The sequence below is a fragment of the Sinohyriopsis cumingii genome, chromosome 13 (genome assembly GCF_028554795.1).
Source record: "Sinohyriopsis cumingii isolate HCF-2022 chromosome 13, ASM2855479v2, whole genome shotgun sequence".
NCBI classification, from domain to species: domain Eukaryota; kingdom Metazoa; phylum Mollusca; class Bivalvia; order Unionida; family Unionidae; genus Sinohyriopsis; species Sinohyriopsis cumingii.
Genome location: NC_142973.1, coordinates 10,700,037 through 10,726,255, shown reverse-complemented (window position 1 = coordinate 10,726,255; position 26,219 = coordinate 10,700,037). Strand labels below are relative to the sequence as shown.

The following is a 26,219-nucleotide window of genomic DNA, read 5'->3' as shown; positions in this document are numbered from 1 at the left end:
ACCATGATTTTTGCTGACTGTGCACAGGTATATATAGGCCCATAGGAAGATGCAATGATTGTATACATGTTAATTACTTGTAACTAACATGTTCTCCATTCCAGACAGGCTGCTTAGTGTCTTAAAAAATATGTTTGGATTGCTCACAGATTAGTATCTCTGTATTTGGTTAATAATCCACTAAGACTTGTGTATGTAAAGTGGCTGGGAATGGGTTGTTGTATTTTATTCATTAGACTGTATGATTACCGTTATACTAACTTATTTGTTGAGACAGATTGCAAACAGTAAAGATTCTGATCTGCCGTATCATAATGTGCCTACAGATTAGGGTCTGTGTTGTTTGTTCTATTGTACACTCCTAACCAACTGCACAGAACTACATCTGCCCGTGCATTATGCAATGGCAGATCTGGGTCTGTACAGGTTGCAGTTGGACACATAAGCAATTACATATTTTATGTCCTTGCTTACAAAAATTTAATAATTATCAGATTTGAATGTTAACCTTTAGTATGCATCAGGTACATCAGTGAGGTAATTGGTCTGAAATGAACATATGATTATTGCTAGTATAGATGAATAAAAGAGTGGAACATATAAAACATTGTCCTTTATGACTCAGCATAGACTTATAACCTGACAAATGCTGTAACCGATAATATCTTTGATCGCCTAAACTGTATCATCCAGGCTGTTTCTATACTTCACCATTATTTTTGATAATGATTGCTGTTATTTACTTTATTCATTTGACCACATTGTTTAAAAAAATATTTTTGAAAGTTGATGCAAAGAAATTTTACTGAGATGTTTTGCTTATTAAGAAAAGTGGCCTATTTTTCTCCACAGCAATTAATTCTGAAAGTGGGAAATGAAAAGACAGCAAAGAATCCTTTTCCAGCAGTTGAAGTTGTCTCAGTCAGGTATATTTTCTCACCATATGTAACACTTTTTATCAGCATCACCAATTGTACTCCATTAGTGTAAGGGTTCACAGAGCCTCCTTTGGAAATATTTTTCTTTGGGCTATGAAATTTGCCAAATTAAAAAAATTGGAGCCACTTTTCAGCCAAAGGCGCCATTTTAAGCCATGATGCAGGGACTTAATATATGCATATTGGCCCTACTCTTAATCTATATAAACATGACAATAGAACAGTTTTTATTAAATTCATCATATGTATATGAAGCCAAGTGTTGCATTTTTATTTCCTTGTTAAAACACTATTATTTGACACTTATGAATCATACCTCACATTCTGGAGTTCATTATAAGTAAACTCATTTCAGTACCGACTATGGTCAGCTGTTATTGACCCACCCACCCCACCACCCCATTATAATGCAGTATTTTGCATATGCTTTCATTAATGGGGTATTGATTCCTGTTAAATTTGTATATGCTTTAATTAATGAGGTATTGATTCTTGTAGATTTTGTATACACTTTAATGGGGTGTTGATTCTTTTGGATATTGTATACACTTTAATGGGTGTTGATTCTTCTGGATATTGTATACACTTTAATGGGTGTTGATTCTTTTGGATATTGTATACACTTTAATGGGGTGTTGATTCTTTTGGATATCGTATACACTTTAATGGGGTGTTGATTCTTTTGGATATTGTATATAATTTAATTATAATTTAATTGGTTAAATGTAGTTTAAGTAATAGACAGTGCATCCTTCTCTGGCTCCTTGCTGGGCCCCTCTTTGTCTACTATGGTTCTCTGCCTAGACATGATGTCATTGCAACTAATATATGTTAATAAGCTAGTAACTAAATTTAGATACGTTGTCATGTTGAACGAATCAGATGACTGAGTTTTAGCATGTGATCAAACATTGTCAGTTAGGCATCATTCATATAACTGATACACCTGTAGAGGTGCATTCCTTTCAGTGCAGATGCTGCATTTGATTTTTAACATTATTTGTGGAAAGAAACACCCTCCTCCACTCCTTCCACCATGTTGTTCATTTGGGACAATTCTTGCATAGTGTACCATTCCAGCTTTGTTCTAGGGGCCCTTTATTAAATCAGCTAATTTTATTGCCATTGCCAAGTTTCATGCTTTTACAGCTTTGCTTTTGACCCCCTACTTGTGTCAGTACTTAAATATACTCAACTATGATGCCCATATACATCATACCTGCTTCCTACAGTGAATGTATGGAGTATCGGCTGATGTTTGTTATCATAGCAATCCTCAAGATCAGACTTATTGAGTTTATTTTGTCAGTGTCCCTATATACCTCGTATCAGCTCCTTGCGGCTCCACATACAGGTGTCGGACACTCTTCACAACCCTACAACCCCCCCCCCCCCAAGTCTCTCTTTCTGAGGTATTCCTATAGAAACAATTCAGAGCTGGGCTGGTGCAGTGTGCTGTGGCAAGATTTGCCCCCATTATGCCAAAGATTATTTATATTCACAATAAAGTTTATATTGAACCTTTGTATTGTGTGTTATTTAAATGGGGTGTTGATTTTTGTGGATTTTGTATACACTTTAATGGGGTATTGATTCTTTTGGATATTTTATACACTTTAATGGGGTGTTGATATTTGTTAATTTTGTAATACTTTAAAGGGGTGTTGATTCTTGTGGATTTTCTAGTTGCTAGATTCAGAGATGCAAGAGACAGTAATCACTCTTTGAAATGAATAGGAGTAATTTCCCCATCCGAGTAATAAAATTGAATGCCAGCAGATTAATGAAGAAAAATCATGCAAATTGACACATACAATTATCTCACACTACTGGTACTTAAGGACTGATATTTTATGTATGCAATACATTCACACCCAAAAATATCTGTGGATCTCACCTATACCTATTTTTGTAAATCTATTCATCGATCTACTTTTCAGTTTTGTGTGTGGCGTGCCTGTGGAGTTGTACATAACACCCGAAGTGGAATATCCAGAGAATCTACCTCCCTGTCCAATACGCGCAGATGGAAATAAGCCAGTATGTGCATAACGGTTATTAAATAAATGTTCATTAGATATGAAATCTGTATAACTAGTTGAGTAGAATGATTGCATTTTGTGCCATGATGCTAACAGACTGTTTTCTATATTGAAGTTATATTTTAAGATTTCTACCCATTACATGGTTGCAGATACTTTGTGTTAACCTATGATGGGGTACAGAGTAAATTTGTTATTTCCTAGTTTGTTTATTGTCACCTGCACCAAATTTAGATCCAGTCCAGTGTTTTGTATGATTATATGAAAATACGGATTTGTTTTTTTTTTAAATTTATTAGCTTAAAGACCATTTTATATTGAACTCTGTCATTGCTAAAGCTTTTTTTTTAAATCCAATTTTGACTCGTATTATGAAACCACTTTGTTATTCGGTCAGTGAAAGCTGTTGTTTTCCTTAACATATTTAGAACACTGGAAATTCACATCAGTGCAAATCAAAGTGCCAAGGTGGCTAGTACAGCTGTACATGCATAATACACTGCTCACATCAGTATTTCTTCCTATGTGTCGTTGATTCTTTCTTGGGGTTTCCATGGTTTTTCTTCAACCATTTATACCGGTTGCCATGTATAGCTTATTGTCTACTGTAAAATAGCATTAAACCCACAACAACAACAACAGCAACACCAGTATTTCTAATGATGAGTTAATTTTCTGTGTGATTTGGTGTCGGCTAGGTGACATTACACAAACTCCTGTTAGATCAATTTGTCTTAAACTTACCTATTTGTTATCAAGACTACTGATGACAGTTTTCCAATACAGCCTTCATCACACAACCTAAAACACTATCATTTTCTTGGTGTAGGATGCTCATTTGCATAATTTCTTATAGAAAGTACATCAGCTCTTTAATGGCAGACTTGACAAAAAAAATTCTACCTATCTACCACCAGTACAAGTAGACTGCCAGTACATGTATCTGAAATACTGCAAAGAATGTAGGCCTAATACACTTTCAATGTGTTGTTAGTAGTTACCCATGGCCTTGCCCAAATTGTCATACTTACTGTGTGATGGGAAAAGAAAGAAAGGCAGCTAATGGTAGTGGTCCCTTACCTCAGCATCTCTGTAATAAGAAGGTAGCCGTGCATGAAGGGAATTTTCCATTGAGGAAATTCCCAGGAGATCCCTGATGGCATCAAAACGTCAGGAAATGTAATTGTGTGTTTTGCTTCTGTTTACCATTAAGCAAAATTCTTAAAGCTAAGAAGGGGCCCCGAGTGGCCGAGTGGTCTAAAGCGCTCTTCGTTACGGATCACTGCCATCTCACCTCTGTCTGCGTGGGTTTTCGAGTCTCGGATTCGGCTAATGTGGGTTATGTGAGAATGCTTGCCAGTAGCTTCTCGTGGGTCGGTGGTTCTTTCTGGGGTTTTCCCGGGTTCTTCCTCCACCATTAATACTGGCCGCCATGTATAGCCTATCGTGTTCTGAAAAATGGCGTTAAACCCTACAACAACAACAATGAAGCTAAGAAACAGGTGGCATGATGATGTTTTCTGAGTGAATATTGACCGAAATAGGATTGTACTGTTTTACTGGCCTAAATAAAAACATGAATACTTATGAAAATCAATTACAGTATTTATTAAAAGCATTGTGACCCAGTTTGGTGGACTTAACTTTTTTACGATATCCACCTTTCAAACTTATGGCACCATATACAGTGGTCCCTCTCTTATACGGCCATCTCTTCTGCACCCAGAAAGTGGCCATATAAAACTGGTGGCTTTTCCAGAGGGGACTATATTTGTGAGATGTGTATGTATATGTGTATAGAGCAGGAAAGCTACATATAACTTGAAGCAGTTAATATCTTCATTTAAAAGTAGCATTTATTATTAAAATGTTCTTCTTGTCTTAAAAACAGTTTTTTTGAGGTAACATAAATTAATAGTTCTTATTCTTGGACATAGAATATGAGTTGAATATTGTTGGCATGCACATAACAAAACCATTCAAAAACGTTATTTAGATCTTGGTACATACATTGTTTCATGTTTAAAATAATTATCTTTCGATTTACTCCATCTTCCCACTGCTACAGCATATTCTCCGTATCTTTTACGATTTTGTTTATTTGAACTCTCACCATTGTTGTCAAGTCGAATAACTTTTCCTTTTCCTTTTAAAGTATTATTTTTCGTTTACGTGATGACATGTTTAAGTTTTGTAATGATTTATTCCTATGTTGCTAATTGTACAGTACTCAGACACGATTTTTCTGTTTTGAAGCGGAATTCTGCATTTCTCTCGACTTGAATCCGATTTTTCTTGATATAGTTTTTTTATTTTTATTAACATCTCCGATCCGATTTTTAAAAAATGGTCTGTTTGGTCCCATTCCGCAACGACCCTTGTAACGTATTCGTTCCATATATTAGTTAGCACACAACTCTCATAAAGCGTATTCTGATTGGTCAAAAGTTTAAATTCATCCAGTGAATCTTCGTGTAATGGAAACTGATGGCAATGGAAAGAAGAAACATGCTTGCAGCAAAAAAAATGGCGTCCCAAGTTGTTGAGAGAGACCATGACATGAGAAGTTTAGAAAAAACGTATGTGAATGGCTAGAGTGAAAAGTTGACGGAAATTTAGTTGGTCAGTTTATAAGAAAACTGAACGATAGAGGACTGGCGTTTTTTTACCTCTGCTCTACGTCTTTCGTGGTTGGAAGATTTTGGAACGGCACCTACAAAAGCTGCATATGGAAAAATTAAAGCTGAGAAGGCATCTGGAAAAAGTGCAGTTAATTATTGTAAGAAGAAAGATTTCTTGCATGAGAGAACAGATGTAGCTCTCTGTCAGAATATGATAACTGCATGTTGCCAATACAAGCACCAGCTTGAAAGGAAAAATAGGCTTTCATTAAGAAGGAAAAGAAACGATTGCACATTGAGCCAAAAAAGTCAGTGACAAAGAGGAAGGCTAAACAAATCTTTGCCAAAGCCACACAAAAAGCTCGACTGGAATATCAACAGGTTGTGTCCATTGGAGAAAAACACAAGTGAATGTATGTGATTATTTGTATATAGTATATAGTTGATGTACTTTGGTGTTTATTTTACAGATTTGTTATGAAAAGAGATGTATAATATATCTGCTGCAAAAATTGATAAATTATTGTAACTTAATTACGATGCGAACACTGACATGCACATGAAATAACTTCAGCATCAATAGTATTGGAAAACAAATTCATGTGACAATAAATATTGTGAAATTATTGAAATCAAGTTGAAAGGTTTTGGTAAGTTTGTTAGTTTTTCAAATGATTATTTTGTTATATATTATGATCATAAGTTGCACCAGGAGCCATTTTTTATGATTGTAAAATGCATTTTTGGCCCCCCGGATCGGGGGCGCTGCCCCTCGAGACCCTGTTGGGGAAAAACCCCGAAACCCCACATTCAAATTTTTAGCTTTTTGGGGGCAAACCAAAATCATGTCAGAGTACTGCAATTTAATTTTTCATAGGAAACTTTTGTAAACTAAACACCTTGTTATAATGTAAGTGATACATGTGCTGTCATGTGATTTTTTGGTCTTTGTTTGGTACCCTGCTTTGTTCAAGGTTAATTGTTTCTGTGTGTGTGTGTGTGTGTGTGTGTGTGTTAATTCACAAAATTTATTTTTAGCCTATCTGACCATGTTATCATCATGACAATTACGTCGGATATAATACTCAATTTAAAATAAATAAAAATTTGCTGTGAGAAGCCCAAAGCTCTAACAAATATGCTGGAAAATGGAGTTAAACCCTGCAACAACAACAACAACATAAATGCAGTTACCATGTTGTGACAGACCCACTGTCTATGTAAATTCTGCTGTTATTTTGTTTGGAGTGTTTTGTAATGACAGCTTTTTTCTTTCAATTAAAGATGTACACATTTCTTAATAGTTTGCAATTATTCACATTTCATAAGAGTTTTCAATAGTTAACATTTCATTGAATATTGAATAGTACACAGTTCATAGATTTTTTCAGTTGTACACATTTCATAAAAGTTTGCAGTTGTTCACTTTTCATAAGAGTTTTCAGTTTGTTACATTTCATCGAGTTTTGAATGGTACATAATGCATAGAATTTTCAGTTGTACACATTACATAGTTTTAAATTATTTACCTTTCAAAGAGTTTTCATTTTTGCAGTACATTGTGAACAGTTAATGTCCCAAAATACCACATCATAGTAAGAGATGTTGTTGTTGTTGTGGGATTTAACACCATTTTTCAGCAAATGATAGGCTATGCATGGCGGCCAGCATTAATGGTGGAGTAAGAACCACCGACCCACGAGAAGCTACTGGCAAGCTTTCTCACATACCCACATTGGCTGAATCCTAGACTCGAACCCACACAGATAGAGGTGAGATGGCAGTGATCCGTAACGTAGAACGCTTTAGACAACTCGGTCACTCGCTGCCCCCATAGTAAGAGATAAAGACACACACACACATATGGTTTCTACATATTGCATAGCTGTACCAAAATCTAGACCACATGAGTATGCATTCAGATTTGTGGAAAATAAAGGCATGCTCCTATTTGATGCTGCCTTCACTGATGGATATTACGTAGAGGTTGAAATAGCAAGTTTTTGTTGTGGACCAGGAGAAATCCCCTCTCCCACCAGACCCCATGTTTAGGGTTGGAATGCTGTGCAAAATGACAAGCGGATTTCTTGTATAGGTGGATGAATAGGATTGAAGATTGATCTGTGTATTTGTAAGGTTTCACTCTTTTCCTGCCCATCCTTTCATTGTTATGAAATGTATTTCCTTGTCATAGTGTAACTCATTTTCACACCCTTTATGTATTACTGTTTTAGTATTGTCCAACAGCACGCAAATGTATGAAGTTTCAGCCGTCATTTTTTATTTCAATTTGATCAATTTGCTAATCTTTTTTGTATTATCTTCACATCTCACTGTCTTTTCCCTCAAACAGATACCTGTTCATTGTAACCGGGACTTGAATCTGGTGCTTGCTGTCACAGATGCTCATGGCAGGAGGTTTGACAATTTCTCTTCCCTGGAGTTTGATTGGACACTTTCTGACAAATCATTGGGATCCTTACAAGAAAGTGCCAACCTGTTAGATGATATTGTTCTCAGTCCCAGTGGGAAGAAGAAAGTTACAAGTAAGTCTTTATTTTGCTCTGTTAAATATATCAAAGATGTATTTTGTATGACCCATTTATATCTGTTTATCTGTACATTGTCCATTTGAGATTTGCATTTTGGTTAGTTTCATAGGAATTTATGTTCCAAGGTCAGCAGTAGTTTTCAGTGTTGTATACTTTAGGTAATACATAAGAGAAAGACATTATTATTGAGCTCTCTGGGTCGTAAGGCCATATTTTCAAAGTTTTATTTACAATTTAATTTCAATACCTGCTGAATTGCTCTGGTGGCGTAGTGGTTAGAGAGTCTGCCTCAGATGTGGGAGCTGGTGGGTTTGAACTCCGGCTGAGTCATTCCAAAGACTTTTAAAAAATGGTACTAACAGCTACCTTGCTTGGTGCTCAGCATTAAGAGGTTAGTGTTAGGACTGGTCGGCCTGGTGTCAGGATAATGTGACTGGGTGGGACATCATGGTACATGTCAGCGGCATTATGCCCCAGTGCTAGACATCACTATAAACTGTCACACTGCGGACATCTTAGAGATATGACTGATTCTTTTTTTTTTAGCTATGTTAAAAATCCATATCACACACTTATACTCAATGCCTGCTTGACTAATTTGCATATCATTTTACTGGAAGTATTCTGTCATTAAGGCCTCCAAAATGTATTCAGTTGATGTGATCTAATATGTATGCTGTTACAGTGTAAGAGTAAACAGTGATGATTTGCTATTTTAAGGCTTAGTTCTACTTTTATCTTGGCCTGGTTATACTTTTCTTTATATGGTATATTATTTCAATAATCTTTGATCCAGATTTTAAATAATGGCTTTCACTGATCTGTTCTGCAAAAATTTATTCCGATAAAGAAGATTATTTTAATAGTATTCATTAAACTATTGTTAGAGTATTCATTCCGTATTTTAGTTAACTGATGAGTGTTGTAAGAAGCATTGTGACTGGTCAGAAGTTTCTATTCATCAAATGAATCTTCATATAACAAATTTATTTTGAAGTGGAAAGAAGGAACCATACCTAGTAAGCATGGCATCTGGTATTGTTGTTAGAAGTTTTGGCACACAAAGTTTGGATAAAAGTTTTAAAAATTTGTGGCAATGGAATGGCAGAAATGCATAGTTGTTGGGAACTTAGTTTCTAATTCATATGAAAACTGAATACCAGAAGAATAACATTATGTGGTCTTTGCCAGAGAGATGCTATTATTGACTTAAGCCAATGTTGGCTTAAGAGTTTGGAGCATCATCTCCAGTTTGCAACCAAGCAAGTTGAAATTTTGAATCACAAATTACAGCCTTGTTGTTTTTGTTATTTTTATTTTATTGATATGTTTTATAAAGAAGGTAGATTGTTTTAGAACTAGAACCCCATTTCTATTGTAACACATTTTCCTATTTCACCTAAATCTTAAAGGCATTCATGTGAACATTTAATGCCTCCACTTTATAAAGTGAGTTTTCAGTGCATGCTAATATGAGGAAACATTGAAATAAATCATTATAAATCTAATACAATTATTGTTTAACATGCTTACTCACCTGTTTAACCTTGGGGTTGTGGTCAGGTATAGGACCAAACTAACATGTATTACAGTTATGCTTTGATCGTGACTTGACATGTATACCCTGGTCTACTTGTATTTGTCATGCAATATTCTGAGTAAATTTTAAGTTAAGTTGATTTTAAGCTCTATTTTTTTGTTTTGCAGGTTACAGAACCTTCAGTCCAGTTGGTGTGATAGGAAATGAAAGAGTGACAGTTAGTGCCAGCAGATACAGGCGGAATTATCTCAAGGTGGCAAATGCTCTGATAGATGTATGTAACTTAAATTCGTTGAGAAACAAAATATTTAGTTCAGTGTCATGAATTCAAGATAGTATGCATACAAAACCAAGCAAGTCCCCCCCTCCCCCGATTTCATTCTGTTAGCTCTTTTAAATTTAAGTTGGAATTAAAGGTTTGAAAGTTTTTAGTAAATTGAAGCCAGAGTCATTTAACTTTCAGGGTCATTTTTAGGTTGGTTCTTTTATTTGGAGACTTTATTGAAATTACATAGATATATTCCAGTTGTCACAAAATATCTATTATTGGGGTTTCAGCATAAGTTTCAGGTTAGACTAAAACGTTTGAAGAATATTCTATCAGGTCAAGCCAATAGTTTGATTGACACTTTTTAAGTTAGAATTCTACAGTAAGTATTCATACCAGAATACAAACATTGGAAGATAAATGAAAATGATTATGTTTTTGGGTTTGTTTTGTTGGGATTGTATTTTGTTTATAAGTGTCCAAAATCCCATAATTCATTGTGCGCTACATTCAGCTCTAATAACATTAGCGTCTACCAGAATAATGTGAAACACAGGCTAAGGTATATAGCTATGGTTCTTGTTGGATAATTTCAGCCTTTCCACACAAGTATTGCATTAGATCATTTGTCTGGAGTTACATTATATAATGACGTTATTTTCTCTTATTATTTGCTTTTTCTGGATGTGTTCATTCTATAGTTATTGGAAAGGTCTGCTTTCTTTGTTGTTTTATGAGTGTTATTATTAAAACTGACACAATACTGAATGTACCATGATCTAAAATTATTTCACTTGTACACCATAGTTATATCCTTTTGATTATTGCATTAATCCATTAATTATTTATGACACGAACATCTTAGGTTTTACCATTTGGCTGTAAATAACTTTTTGAGTATGTATTAAAATAACTAACTGTACGGTTCATTGTCTGGATAAGTTGTTGTTACTTTGCAATGAAATTCATATGTGATAATGCCAATAGAATAGGTGTGAATGTTAAATAAAAATGATATTTGTGATCGATATATTCTTAGTACAATCACATTTTTGTGATAATCACTTTAATACTATTTTAACAAGTGCTATGAATAAATAGCAGAATAGATGGACAGTAATTATGGGTATTTTTTTATTTAACCAAATTGAATTTTACTAAAAAATCGATCCCTCCTTACACAGATCTCATGAGAGACTGTCTATTTTGAGCAACCACTATATGTAGGTCAAAGGAGTGGTCTCAGGACCCGTTTTTTTTGTATAATTTAAACAGTTGAAAAACATTTCAGATAAAATATTCAAAGAATTATTTTGAGAAGAAGTAAACAGCGATATAGATCAACATTTTGTTGTTTATGTGGTGCAGTGTTACAGGGTGACACTCTGCAGTTGATGACATGTTGACAGAGACAAATGTAGAGTAGTGTAATGAATGCTGGGAAGGACTGAGTGCTTTTTATATATCACACCTTCTCTTAATTAGATTTAGTTCTTAAACACTTTGAAATTAAATTGATGTTATTCTTATGTACTTTGTGTACTCAAGCAAGCATCAACTGTTGCTATTCATTTCAGGAATAAAACAGTATCCATTTTGTCTCCATTTCTAAACGTCAAAGTGTTTCTTTATGCATATTTCATCATTTGAATATGTGCATGTATGGTAAACTATATTATGCTCATATAAGGGAGACAACTCCTTTAAGGAACCAATAAAACCTCATTACAGTACAACCGTGCATTGTATGCATTCCTGTATGGTACAGCTGGTTTTGAGACTTCTAAAAATGGTACTAATAGCTGCCTCACTAGGTGCTCAGCATTAAGAGGTTAGTATTAGGACTGGTCAGCCTGGTGTCAGAAAAATGTGACTGGGTGGGACATCATGCTACATGTCTATGGCATAATGCTCTAGTGCTAGACATCACTTTAAATTGCCACACTGCAGACATCATAGTGATATGACTTGACAATTGTTAAAGCTGTGTCGAAAACCTAAATCACACACACACACACAGCTGGTTTTGAGAATCCAAGTGAAAAATGTTTGCTTTGTATATACAGATACTTTTATCAGAAGATGAGTTAATTGTATTTGAATTAGTCAACAGGTACTTTCCTTCAAGAGCAGGAAGAAATTCAAAGTTTATGGTATTTTCAGCATGTTTTAGGATGGCAAAATATATTTCAACTTGAGAAGCAGAACAGATTTTATGTGTGGTAGGGTTCATACAGATTTGTAAAGTGCTTGAATTTTCAATTGCTGGATTCAAAGTACTTTTTTTTTTAAACTCATGAAAATCCTCATTAAATATAATGTCAGTGGGAAGATCTTAAAGAGTGATTGAAAATGAACAAAAATCCTTATAACATGCTTGAATTTATAAGATAATTAAAGTTTTTTTTATAAAAAATTGTATAAAAGAAACCTTGGTGGAAAAATTGAAGAATATGTCTGATCAACTTTATACTTCTTTGGCTTGGTTGGTAACTAATGAAAGATAGATTACTCAATGTTTCTGTGTAGCAGTATTGTGGCAATGGCAATATGGCAGCTTTCTCTTTCTTACCTTGCATATATTGGTCTTGTTTTGAATTTTGAAGAAAACCATATGATGGAATTGAATGGTGTCTGATTTCTACATGAAAATGCCACTGAGGAAGTGTGTTTTTAATTTTGAATGGATGGGCTTCTATAAATGGGTTGAGGAAACCCGGGACAGAAATAAAGCTTTGTGTTGTGTGTGCAACATAGTTATACACATTGGTGCTACTGCTGAGAAAGCCCTTAATCACTCCATAAGGGTGTTGAATGCCAGAAAATTGAAGCATCAATGAAAGCAATTAGTTTGGATTATTTTGGAAGACATTATTTCTAAGCCTTGATAAATTATTGGTGAGATTGATGGGATGCAGCTTCACCTACACAGTCAGCATCTGCAAATATTACAACTTTAGTTGACAGTTTTTATGAATTTTGAGCTGAAAACTTATTAGCTATGGAAGTGGAAAAAATGCATGTTTGATCCCCATGTCATGCCTCACTTTTCAAAACAGGCATTCAATTGGCGGCCTGCACAAAATGGCAGTCATAGCAAAAAGACCACAGGTCAATTTTTTATGATGATTTACACAGGATGTTAAATTATTGTACCAGTAGTTAATGGTAAGTTCATATCACATTAAATATTTCTTGCTGACCAGTTGAAGTGAATCTCATCTCTGTTTAGTTAGTGGCAAATATATGGAGACAAAATTTTTTACTTGAAAACAAGACTTCAGGTTCTCATCAGTTGTGTTGTAAAAGATATATTGTGGAAAACAATTACTGCAAAGCGTGTCCTGTTGTATGAAAATATATAGAAAACATGTTATATTTATATTTGAAATTAAAGTAATACCTCATTTATTCAGGGTATGTCTTAGATCTTAGTTTGCTTTCAACAATTCTGATTGTATTTTTTTAATTAAAACTGTTGTTCTGTACATACTTTATGTTCTGTCTTTTCAGGAGAAGATATTTCCTACTATTACAAAATTTGTTGAACTGAAACTGGTCGAGGAAGCTGTAGTCGAACCAGGCTCACTTTCTGTCTTCAACCATCCTTCAAATAGGGTACCTAAGCATACATTAAAAAAAGACCTCAGATTTTAAACTTCAGAATTAATCAGTGGAACAGGATTTATTAAATCTATGACTGATAATAATGTCCATGCTGTTTGTCTTTTAAGGGTATGGATTATTTTCCAGAGATAGTTCCAGTTCTTATCACTTAATATTGACATATATGTAGTAGTATCGTTTTAATGATAGTCTGTTACTTAATCATTTTGATTTTGTGTTTCTTCATGGTTCGGGAAAAAAATTATATTTTGTCCCCAGATGCTAAAGCAAGGAGACATAAAAATGGTTTTCACCTGTGTTTTGTTTTTTATCACTCTGACATATGAACACTGGCAAATTATCATTTGAAGAATTATTAACCTTGTTTGACTATCTTTCCCTCAGCACAAATTTGCTGTATCTATTAATCGTAAATAACTTATTGGATTGACATGAAACTTGACTCAAATCTATCCCAAAATGAAGTTGGTCCTAAGTGAAAAGGTGACAGCCAGTATAGTCACCACAGTTGCCGTGTTGAAAATTTCACTACTCCTCTTGAATGGATGGTCATATCAGCATAAAACTTGATAGCTGGGTTTATATTATCACCACTTTTGATGACTTCAGTTATAAGCAAGAGACTGTGCATGTTAATTATCCCGTTAACTTTAGAAAGAATTTGTATCAGACTATTGCATATTGCATACAATTGACATGATATAACTTTGTGAGAGGGGTATGTTCTTACAAATAGTACATAAGCCTGCTAATTGAAATGGGCAACTTTTGTAAGCCATGTAAACAATGTCAGGCCCATTGTGTCTGTTGTTGATGGATCACCATGAAATTAGGTTTATATTATGGTTGTTATCTCATAACTTTGAGAATTCAGTTGGTTTTCAAAATTTTTTTATTATTGCCTTTTTTGTCTTGTCACATAATGCATGTCAATGACGAAACTATTCATTTAGTTTCTGTTGCATATTTTCTGGATCTCAGTGAAGTTAGGTATATTATGGTATCTCCTAAAGATATACATGTAACAAATGTTTGTGCTAACATGATTTTGTAAGAGTTCATGCTTTTTATTTTACCATCACTGGTTGTATGTGTGACAGAAATATGTAAATGCAACTACTTTTCCTGTTGCTATTGGTGTGGACTTAACCATTTTTCAGCACATGTTATGTTGTACAAGGTGGCCAGTATAAAAGAGTGGGGAAAACCACAGGAAGAAGCACCGACCCACAAGAAGCTAATGTTGAGCTTTCTTGCATACCAATGTTAGCACTTTTTCAGTTTGTAGTTGATTGGTGAAAATCTTAATACATCAGAAAAATGCATGTTGACTAATCATTGTACTCCTACTATCTTCAGAAGTGTTATTTGTTTTTTAGACGTTTACCATTAGGCAGAGCATATGTTAATGTTGTCCATCCATCTGGTTTCTACATAATAACTTTAGCTGTCTACCATCAGTAGTTATCAAACTTTGTAGACAACTTGCACTTTGGGTAAAGAAGAGTCGATTTGATTTATGTCTTAAAATATTGAATGTCAAGGTCATTGACTAATAGAAGGGAAATGGTTTCTGCATAATAACTAGAGTTCTCCACCATGTTCAGTTTCCAGGTTGTGTGTGTAACTTGTAGTGTCACTTTCTGGTAGAAGAAAAATGGTTTCTGCACTATAACTTGAGTTATCTAAAGCAACAGTTTCCTAGACTTTGTATATAGCTTATACTTGGGGTAAAGAAGAACCCTATTAGTTTCAGTTACAAAAGTGAAAGGTCCAGGTCACTATGGAATAGAATGGTTTCTGCACCATAACTGAACTTCTACACCATCTATTGTTACCTTAGTTGGTGGATGTATTGCAAATGGTGTAAGGAAGAACCCTACTGATTTTAGAGTGAAAAAGGTCAAAGTCACTGACTGAAATAATGTAAGAAATCGTGTCTACGCAATAACATTGGTTTTACATGATATGTCTTAACCAAATGGTTCGGATTGTGTGCACTTGGGGTAAGGAAGAAAACTTGATTTTGTGGAGAAAAGGGCAGAGATTACAAATGAAAGAAGAAAAATGGTTTCCACACTATAACATTTGTTACACATCACAGATCTGGCTCAGACTTTGTGGATTTCTTGCACTTTGGGTAAGGATGAAGTGAGTCAGTTTTGGAGTCAAAAGGGCAAAGGTCATGGTCTCTCTGAATGAAGCAAAATGGTTCATATGCAAAATAGGTGGTCATGTAAAGGACTATTCAGTGTTGGGTGAGCATATTATGTGACGGTAATGATACTTGTTATTTTTGCTATAGGTTTAAAGTCTTCATTATTGGGTTGGATGTAGGAGAGGTGGTGGTATGTGAATAAATAGCTGACCATTTCTGATTTAGTTTGAGTGATAAGAATCTTGTGGTTGTTTTGTTTTTCTTTCTTCAGTTTGTTCAATAGATTTTTCTTCAACAAATTCACATTCAAGAGCTTTATTTTATGATAATCAGGTTTTGATGAGCATACACAAAGGTTCTGGTTACTTCCATGTGGAAGGAGAGAGATTGGGTGTTGTGGACCTTCAGTATCTGGAGAAGAAACAACAAATCCAGGTATGGTCATTCCATATGATTTTATTTCACATGCCTTATCAGATAGTAACATATAGGTATCACAGCAGTGGCAATAATGTTGTGTGAGTATTGAGAATTGCATACAATTTGTTACATCAGACTCTCTTTTTCTCTCTCTTTCTCTCTCTCTCTCTCTGAAAGTCAAACTAAATGAGGATATTTAATCCTGATGAATACTGTCTAAATATCTTATTAGTCAAATCAAAATGTAGCAACAAAGATCCTGATCTGCCATTGCATAATGTGCCTGCAGATCAGGGTCTATGCTGGTGCATTATGCGATATCAGATTTATTTTTATCAGATTTTGATCAGTTTTTGGTAAGTAAACTTGTATCGTCAAGATCTTAGATGTGTTTGATCAACATTCAGGCATATTAATGAGGTGATCTTGCTACTGATTGGCTGAGCTCTAGAGACCATATTTCTGATTTTGATCAGATTTGGTAAGTAAGCTTGTATTATCAAAATCTCAGATGGATTTGATTATGAGCAGAAATGCATGCTTATTGATGAGCATCTGGACTGATCAGATGATGAGAATCCAACCTGCAACTTTCAGTCACGAGTTCTAGACCTTAACCACTGAGCCTCTGCAGCTCCCTTCGATGTGAGTTATAACTCCAGCCATGACACCCTAGTGGGTAAGGGCAGATCTTGTAATCTATGATGACTGTACAATCTAACTCTGAAAATGCCCAGTTAGTATATGCACTTAAAGGGTGGGGCTATAAAAAGTTTATAAGTTATGAATTGGCCTAGTTCCTTAATATAAGGCAAGATCCAGGGGAGAATGTTGGTTGTAGAAATAACTGCTCCTTTTTATGCAGAGAAAGTGATTATACGATGTTCTAGAAAAGAGGGCACATGACACTAACAGTAATAAACAATATTGCAGTTAAATACTCCAAACTTTTCCTTCCCTGCTACATTTTCAGTACAAGTGTGAATTTGTATCCATAAGTAGTTATATATCAGCCACCAGGTATGTGATATATAAGTAGTTATCACCAGGTATGTGATATATAAGTAGTTATCACCAGGTATGTGATATCAGTTACACTTATGCCTCTTGACTTTGATTCATGTCTATCATGGGGTAGGGATGGGATTTTGGGGGAGGATCTGTTATATTTATGTGAGCAAATTGATCAGCAGTTGGTTATTATTAGTTTATAACTTCATTTTGGGTTTTTTCTACAAGTTCTAATTTAATTGATTTGTTTTCAAAAATTCTGTGTCAGCCAGTTTATTGGGGCTCGGAGAGCTATAATCTGAAATGGCCACTAAAATCATTCACTTGTAGCTATTAAAGTTTAAAAGAATCTTGGAGCACTGGAAAAGTTTTACATACTGGCATTGACATTAAATGCATTGTTTATGTATATCACCTTTGCATGCACTACTGTAATTTCATGCAAGACATTTTTTTCATGATATTTGAAGTAACATGCATTTCACTTTTTTATGCAGGTGATCCCTATTATGGATGGTTCCCAGATTATTACAGTGTATGATTTGTGTATTGCCACTAGAACGCCAGCCACAGCCGCTATTTATGTCACAGGAGTAGGAACCGTACAGCTTTCCATTATTGATAAGGTAATTATTACTGCTTTTGTCATATTGAAGGAGCTGTGGTGACAGGTAGGTATGGCAGACTCTGACAGGAAAGGATTGAGACAGTTTGGGTTGCCTACAGGAAATGTTTTAAAATTATGTTTCTTTGTGCACATTTTTGATGGAATTGCTATTATGTATACAATGAGAGCATTTACATGTCTCTTTTTTACATGTTTTCTTTTATGTGTATACGTTTGACTGTACTTCCACCTGTGCAAGGAAAAGCATGCTCTTTTGGAAACCTAACAAATCTGTGTTCAGTTTGTGGCATTTTCATGTTTGGGGTCCTTCACAAGAGCTTCCTCTTACAGGAAGTATAATTCATCTTTGCTTCTGTCTTTGTTCTATCAAAGACAAAGAATTCTCACTTTTTCCATCTCCATTCTTTCAATACAGGTTGTTTTGGAAATCCTCCAGACCATGTTCTGTGTCTGTACCCCATTATAATGTTATCCATCATGTACCAAAGGACCTGTACCAAGTAGATGAATCACAGCAGAAGTAAGGTGTATGGATTGCTCCAATGTAATCTCACCGAGACAGCTGACATAGAACAACAACATGCTATAGCTGTAAAAGATCCGGTTACCTCAACATTTTATACTGGGCACCATAGTTGAGAAGTTGTCATAAGGAGATTTTGCTTTGAGGAACTGGTATACCAATTCATGGTACTTAATTTTGATCTGAACACCAGTCCCTGGATTGTCACAAAATTTGTGAACAGTCATGTTGGTCTTCATAGCCAGATCATCTTAGTGAGGTTTATTATATTCTAGATCAAATCATGAAATCTCATTTTTGCTGCTTCTTGAATTCTGTGTCAGCAAGTACAAACCTATTATGATACCATCTGAGCCTATTGCCCACTTTGGTATGGAGTTTAGAATGCACATGAACAAAGCCCATCTCCCTCCCTTTATGGGATGGGGTGGGCACTGGGAGGTTTTGGTTTGTTTGTTTGATAATTTGTTCTGCAAACTGGCTGATTGGCCTATTGTATATGGCATATTACAGTGACCTGTACAACTGGTCCAGCTGCAGCACTGTCCAGCCCCTGCCCAGACAGCCGTCTTGGCCATACAGACCATGTCAGTTGCCCAACAGTTAATACTGATGATGATGGCATATCTTGTCGACAGAAACTGTATTTAGCCCAAGGCTGACGCCGCCATCCCATCCTGCTGGGTATGATATGCATAATACAAGGAAGCAGTGACAGCGGATAACCTCCCCTTTCAGTGCAGGGAAAACCTCAATTAGCTGCCTCACTCTGACCCTGTCATGAAGTGTTTGAAGCTTAGATTTTAAACAGTGATTGCTTTCTGTAGCTGGCTAAGTGGCCCCACCCAGTCATCTACAGACCAAGCTTGTGCAGTAAAGACCTTGATAGACACTTTTGATGAGGATCACCCCTCCTTCTGTCTTGAGTCTTCAGGGAACTCCTAAGCCTTCTTGTTGGAGACCTAGTTACTTGTGTCCTTTTTACATAGTTATCTGGCATGTCTCTGCAATTTATAAACTTGTATGGAATATGGTAGCCACTATGTCACTGTTTATCTTGAATCTTTAGCAAGTCTTTATATGGTCAAACATTCTGGTAAAGAAAACACTTGGAAGATGACCTGATGTTTAGCCAAGGTAATTAACAAGGCTGCGTATCACTACGGTCAATATCTGACTGCATCATGTAATATGGTCTTTGTGAGAGAAGAAGCCTTTATCTGATTGTATTTACTTAAGCCATATCATCAACTGACTTTATGTTCATTTCCATTTGGTTGTTAATTGCTTTTGGGTAATTGTATTGCGGGTATGGCAGTTATAATGAGTGTATGGCAATCATGCAGCACAAGAACTGCTGCTCAAGTTGTCCTTACCCCGTTAAGTTTATTTATCACATCAGTTTCAGCCACAGTGTAGAGATGATAGTCGAAAAGATTGCATTGGCCCTTTTCTGCAAAATAAATTGTTTCTGATGGGCTTAACATTTTTGCATCCATCTTCTTTCTCTTTCATCCTCCCTTCTATGGAGGTCCCAACAAATCCTACTCCACTGCCGGTGGCCTTGTGGTTAGAGCGTCTGCCTCAGAAGCAGGAGGCCGTGCCAAGTCATACCAAAGACTTACAAAAATGGTACTAACAGCTGCCTCATTAGGCTGTCAGCATTAAGAGGTTAGTGTTAGGACTGGTCAGCCTGGTGTCAGGATAATGTGACTGGGTGGGACATCACGCTACATGTCTGCGGCATGATGCCCCAGTGCTAGACATCACTGTAAACTGCCACACTGCAGACATTGTAGCAATATGACTGAAAAATTGTTAAAGCTACATTAAAAATCCTAATCACACACACACACACACACAACAAATCCACAGAAGGCAGAAATTATATGGGAAGTAGAGAGAGTTTGCATAACAAGATATCCAGGATTTTATTCCAGACATTTCCTGGTGCCAATGGAAAGCTCCTAATTGAGCCAGCTGTGTCGCAATGTTATAGCCTATCATATGCTGAAAAAGGCATTAAACCCATAAAACCAAGCCTTGATTTTGGCTGGAACCTTGCTGATTCTGTCAAACATAGCATGATTTTTAATAGTTCCAAACTTTGGCTTGAAGTGTTATAAATGTAGCATTATGATCCAATACATTATTTTAAAGGCTGGCATGTACAGTTTACCATGTCACGCATCTTTCTTTGAGATTCAGCATTGCAGAGAAGGTGATTGATTCTGCTGGGTCCAATGGCAGCTTCTCAGGTAATCACGAGACCCCATTAATGGCGGCACATTAACATAACCACTTCGGTGGCCTATTAGAGCATTCACCTAAGATGTGGGAGACCACAGGTTCGAACCCTGGCCAAGTCGTACCAAACACTTGAAAACGGTACTAACAGCTGCTTCGCTAGGCAGTCAGTATTAAGAGATTAGTGTTAGGACTGGTTGCCCTGGTGTCAGGATAATGTGACTGGGTGGGACATCATGCTACATGCCTGTGGCATGATGTCCCAGTGCTAGACATTGCTATAAACTGCCACACTGCAGACATCATAGCAATATGACTGAATTTTTTTAAAAGCTAAGTTAAAAATCCAAATCACTCACACACACACCTCATTGACATGGGTTTATAGCTATCACTGGATTTTCCCAAAATTTGTCTTTGCAAGAATTTGTTTCTCATTAACAGTTTGCAGAAGTCATGTGACCTTTTGTTGAGGTGCCTTTACTTTTATTGAGTAGTTATATACTGGGGACAGTAATGTAATGTTTTATATTAAATACATATTTTTCTGAGAATACTTTGCTGATCCCATAAATACAAAGCCTCCCCATAAATACAAAAATTCTCTGCAATGTTTCATTCAAGCATAAGCTGAACATTATCTGGTATACAGGTGACCATCTATTGGTCTCAAGGGGAGGTAACTGTAATGATCTTTAGGAAGAGTTACATACGTCCATGCTATTTTCAGTATGCATATGATGCTAATGAAGGAAAGATTAACATTTTTCATCTTTCCAAGATGGCTGAATTTAAGAGGTAGAGGAGTGAAATTCCTAATTTTAATATGATGGGTTAATGCCAGAGTTCTGTGCTTACTTATGTCTTATTAAATGTTGATGGAATGCTTAATATTGTATCAAACAGTAAATTCAAGCATCTGTATGGCTGTGAATATTTTTAATACTGTAGAAGCTCAAATGCCTAGAAGTTGTTATCATTTCAGGTTGAGGTTGGGAAGGATGTTATGGCAAGAGTACAAGTTTTGGATGTAAATGGAGTCTACCTTTATGCCAGTTTCTTCCCCCTCATGGACCTGAAGCTTTATGCAGCATCTAACATCGTCAGCATCAGGTTTGTTGTATAATTCTGCAATATAGCTTGATTCTTATTTTTTTGCATTAGGATGGTGGGACAAGGTATCACTGTTCAGGTGGTGGCAACATCAACAATGTTAAAATTTTTCATTAAAGTTTTGTATTAAGGTTTTTGCAGGTGCAGAATGGTTGAGCATATATATTAAGACATGGATAGAGGCAAATAAAGGCCAGAATTTGGAGAACAGTTGTGCTGGTAAAGTCTTGTTATAAGTAGATAGTATTTAATTCCTGGACTCCTGTTATTGTGAGTGGACAAGTAATATATATTTACAGATAACAATGTGTGTACTTTTCAGGTTGCTAGATACTCAAAATAAATGTAAAATCTGTATTTGTTAAATGTATGTATATTTCCATACATGTTAAACATGCGATACAGAATACTATGTAAACTTACGGGATATGGAACACTGCATAAACATATGGGATATGGAACACTGCATAAACATCTGGGATATAAAACACTAGGTAAACATATGGGATATAAAACACTAGGTAAACATATGGGATATAAAACACTAGGTAAACATATGGGATATAAAACACTAGGTAAACATATGGGATTTAAAACACTAGGTAGACATATGGGATATAAAACATTAGGTAAACATCACATCTTTTAAGTCAGTCTGTCAAAGGGATACCCCATTCTGCATATGTATAAGTATTACATAGCCTGTGAAACACACTCACAGCCCAAAATCCTTGGAAGCATGTACATATTTTGGTTTTGAGAAGTTTTCAGTTTAGTGAGGTTTCACAGATATGAAAATTTGTCTTTTTATAAGTACCTATGTGACTTGAAAGAGAGACAGAGAGAGAGTAATTATGAGTGCACAAATTAAGAAAGCTGTTTCTTTTCTCCAATTACACGAATAAACAAAGTTGTTCCATAATGTCCTTGTCTCAAAAAAAAAATTAAGGACTTAGGCATTGTTATATCTTTACTATTGGTCCATTAGAATAATATATCATACTCCATAAATATCACATTATAATTCACATTTCAATGCCATCTTTTTTTCCCAGATTCTTCATTGTAGGTTCTAGCACATAATCACACTTTCTGATCAGGCTACCTTTATCCTGTATGAATAATTCAATCATAGCTGTTTATTCAGACATCTTGACGATTGAAGACAATTAACAGACTTGGCTTTTCAGATATGTGTATGGAAAGATTTTTCTCCATTTTGAGAATGAAAATGAGTGAATCTGACTTTTTAAAATACTGATATGTTGGTCTCAATGAAAAGTGAGGCTGCATACCAGGTTAATAAAGCTTCGGGATTAAAAAAAGAAACAAACAACTTTCTATGAATGATCATTTACACCAATGTATAGCAATAACAAATAGATAATAAGCAGATAAACATAATCTTTCTGGAATGGATTATCTGCAAGCACTTTGTTATTAATGATTTGTCTTAAAATTGGTTTTTTTTATGGTGCAGAAACTTTGGATTAGCTTATTGTCTGACCTAATCTTTATTGGCACACGTCAAGTATTGTTTTAACTTTGTGTGCCTCTGGTAGATGACTGATAGGTCTACGACATTACATCCTAACCCCAATGAATCTGGTTCAGCACATGTCAGGAATGTAGCAGCTAGACTATGTAAGTTAAGCATTACGGCAGGATTTTAGCACAAGAGAGAAATTTGGGGTCTTAATCTGTGTTGGAATTTTGGAATAGACGAGTTTTGGTTTATGGAAAAAGACTGATGTTAGTAAAATGAAGATGTGTATACTGAAATCAAGCATAATGGCTTTTTAAAGTAATGGCTAATATTTACTGTTATTATGCCTCATATACTATAATCATGATATAGTGAATATTTGCTGTGTTTTTATGCAAGTGGTACAGTAATCATGATATAGTGAATATTTGCTGTGTTTTTATGCAAGTGGTACAGTAATCATGATATAGTGTTTTTATGCAAGTGGTATAGTAATCATGATATAGTGAATATTTGCTGTGTTTTTATGCAAGTGGTACAGTAATCATGATATAGTGAATATTTGCTGTGTTTTTATGCAAGTGGTACAGTAATCATGATATAGTGAATATTTGCTGTGTTTTTATGCAAGTGGTACAGTAATCATGATATAGTGAATATTTGCTGTGTTTTTATGCAAGTGGTACAGTAATCATGATATAGTGTTTTTATGCAAGTGGTATAGTAATCATGATATAGTGAATATTTGCTGTGTTTTTATGCAAGTGGTACAGTAATCATGATATAGTGAATATTTGCTGTGTTTTTATGCAAGTGGTACAGTAATCATGATATAGTGAATATTTGCTGTGTTTTTATGCAAGTGGTACAGTAATCATGATATAGTGTTTTTATGCAAGTGGTATAGTAATCATGATATAGTGAATATTTGCTGTATTTTTATGCAGGTGGTACAGTAATCATGATATAGTGAAAATTTGCTGTGTTTTTATGCAAGTGGTACAGTAATCATGATATAGTGAATATTTGCTGTGTTTTTATGCAAGTGGTACAGTAATCATGATATAGTGAATATTTGCTGTGTTTTTATGCAAGTGGTACAGTAATCATGATATAGTGAATATTTGCTGTGTTTTTATGCAAGTGGTACAGTAATCATGATATAGTGAATATTTGCTGTGTTTTTATGCAAGTGGTACAGTAATCATGATATAGTGTTTTTATGCAAGTGGTATCGTAATCACGATACAGTGAATATTTGCTGTGTTTTTATGCAAGTGGTACAGTAATCATGATATAGTGAATGTTTGCTGTGTTTTTATGCAAGTGGTACAGTAATCATGATACAATGAATATTTGCTTTGTTATTATGCCAGTGATGTAGCAGTCGTCACATAGTGAATAGTCATTTTGTTATGCCAGTAATGTAGTAATAATGATATGGTGAATATTTGCTTTGTTTTTATGCCAGTGATGTAGCAATCATCACATAGTGAATATTCATTTTGTTATGCCAGTAATACAGTAATCATGATATAGTGAATATTTGCTTTGTTATTATGCCAGTGATACAGTAATCATGACATAGTGAATATTTATTTTGTTATGCCAGTAATACAGTAATCATGATATGGTGAATATTTGCTGTGCTATTCTGCAAGTGGTACAGTAATCATGATATGGTGAATATTTGCTGTGCTATTCTGCAAGTGGTACAGTAATCATGATATCGTGAATATTTGCTTTGTTATTATGTCAGTGATGCAGTAATCATCACATAGTTAATATTTACTGTATTATATTGCACCAGTGACACAGTAATCAGGATGTAGTGAATATTTACTGTGTTATTACACAAAATAACACAGATCTAGTTCATATGCTGTTAATTATTGGCTTCAGTCAAGATATGATTACCAGGGAAACATACCTGTCATATTCCCATACAGTGTTGGGGGTTTTGTGATCTTCAAAAAGTGTTTTTAGGTCCCAAGCAGGTGGGATGGTGGTCATTGCATGTCACCTAAAACATTAACATTGTTTAGTTGAGAGTAAGTTATGTTTTCATATAGGCTTGTAAAATAAATTACTGGTAAATCTCATTTAATTTGATTTTAAAACAAATCAAAATAACATTTGCATTACTAGGTGGTAATGCTTTGTCGATGGATGTCTTACACTCCAGAATTACTAATATCAATATGGAGTTTTCATTGTCAATGGATGTCATACACTCCAGAATTACTAATATCAATATGGAGTTTTCATTGTTGATGGATGCTATACACTCCAGAATTACTAATATCAATATGGAGTTTTCATTGTGTGCAGAAGTATAAAAAACAAACCAATGATTCTGCATTGCAAGTCAAACCTAATGTAAGAGTTGCTTGGATTTGCTCAATTTGCAGATGGTTTATATTTTCTTAAATGACACTTTCCTTTAGACATAATAATAATAATGGCATACACAATGTCATTTTAAAATAGTGATGTTTAACTTTCGTTATTCAATACATATCTGTATTTTATTACCTAACTCAGGTGAATTGGATTGTTCTACTTAGTGTACTTTACTTTTGAAAATAAACATATAAGGCTCTCCCACAGCAGTATTCACAGAAAATGACATGTCATCATCCTAGGTGTTCTCAGTCAATGAAGTAATCTGCGAAATTACTGTTGCTTATTGCCGACTTGTTTACCTTTTAATTGACCCCTTGATAATCATCTATATGATTATCACAAGGATTAATGTACATGGGTTCAAAGCAGGGCACTTTACTGTTTAGACTTACTGTATAAATAAGACATGCATAATGATGGTCAAAAAATTGTCTTTTAATTTTAGCTTCCCCTACGATTATTGAAAATCATGCAAAACATGTTCATGGAGTGAGTGGGGTTGGTGTCAAGAAATGATGGGACGATGTTGCATTATGTAGAATATGTACTGCTAATGCAGGTTTTCTGGTGAACTACAAATATCACCTACCATATGAACAAGCATCATCGTAGAAAAATTGGACAGCATGAGGAGACACT

The 26,219-nt window shown here is 35.1% G+C and overlaps 1 protein-coding gene across 2 annotated transcripts in view; it reads left to right on the top strand.

Moving 5' to 3' along the window:
• The window catches only part of LOC149784934 (nuclear pore membrane glycoprotein 210-like), a 260,195-nt gene that overhangs the window by 108,535 nt on the left and 125,441 nt on the right, over nucleotides 1-26,219 (top strand). For both annotated transcript variants that reach the window (XM_089978566.1, XM_089978565.1), the window contains 8 exons: nucleotides 853-926; nucleotides 2,879-2,978; nucleotides 7,955-8,147; nucleotides 9,861-9,967; nucleotides 13,475-13,579; nucleotides 16,080-16,181; nucleotides 17,675-17,803; nucleotides 21,561-21,688. In XM_089978566.1, coding sequence (XP_089834692.1) covers nucleotides 853-926; nucleotides 2,879-2,978; nucleotides 7,955-8,147; nucleotides 9,861-9,967; nucleotides 13,475-13,579; nucleotides 16,080-16,181; nucleotides 17,675-17,803; nucleotides 21,561-21,688 — 938 coding nt within the window. The remainder of the gene's footprint in view (nucleotides 1-852; nucleotides 927-2,878; nucleotides 2,979-7,954; nucleotides 8,148-9,860; nucleotides 9,968-13,474; nucleotides 13,580-16,079; nucleotides 16,182-17,674; nucleotides 17,804-21,560; nucleotides 21,689-26,219) is intronic.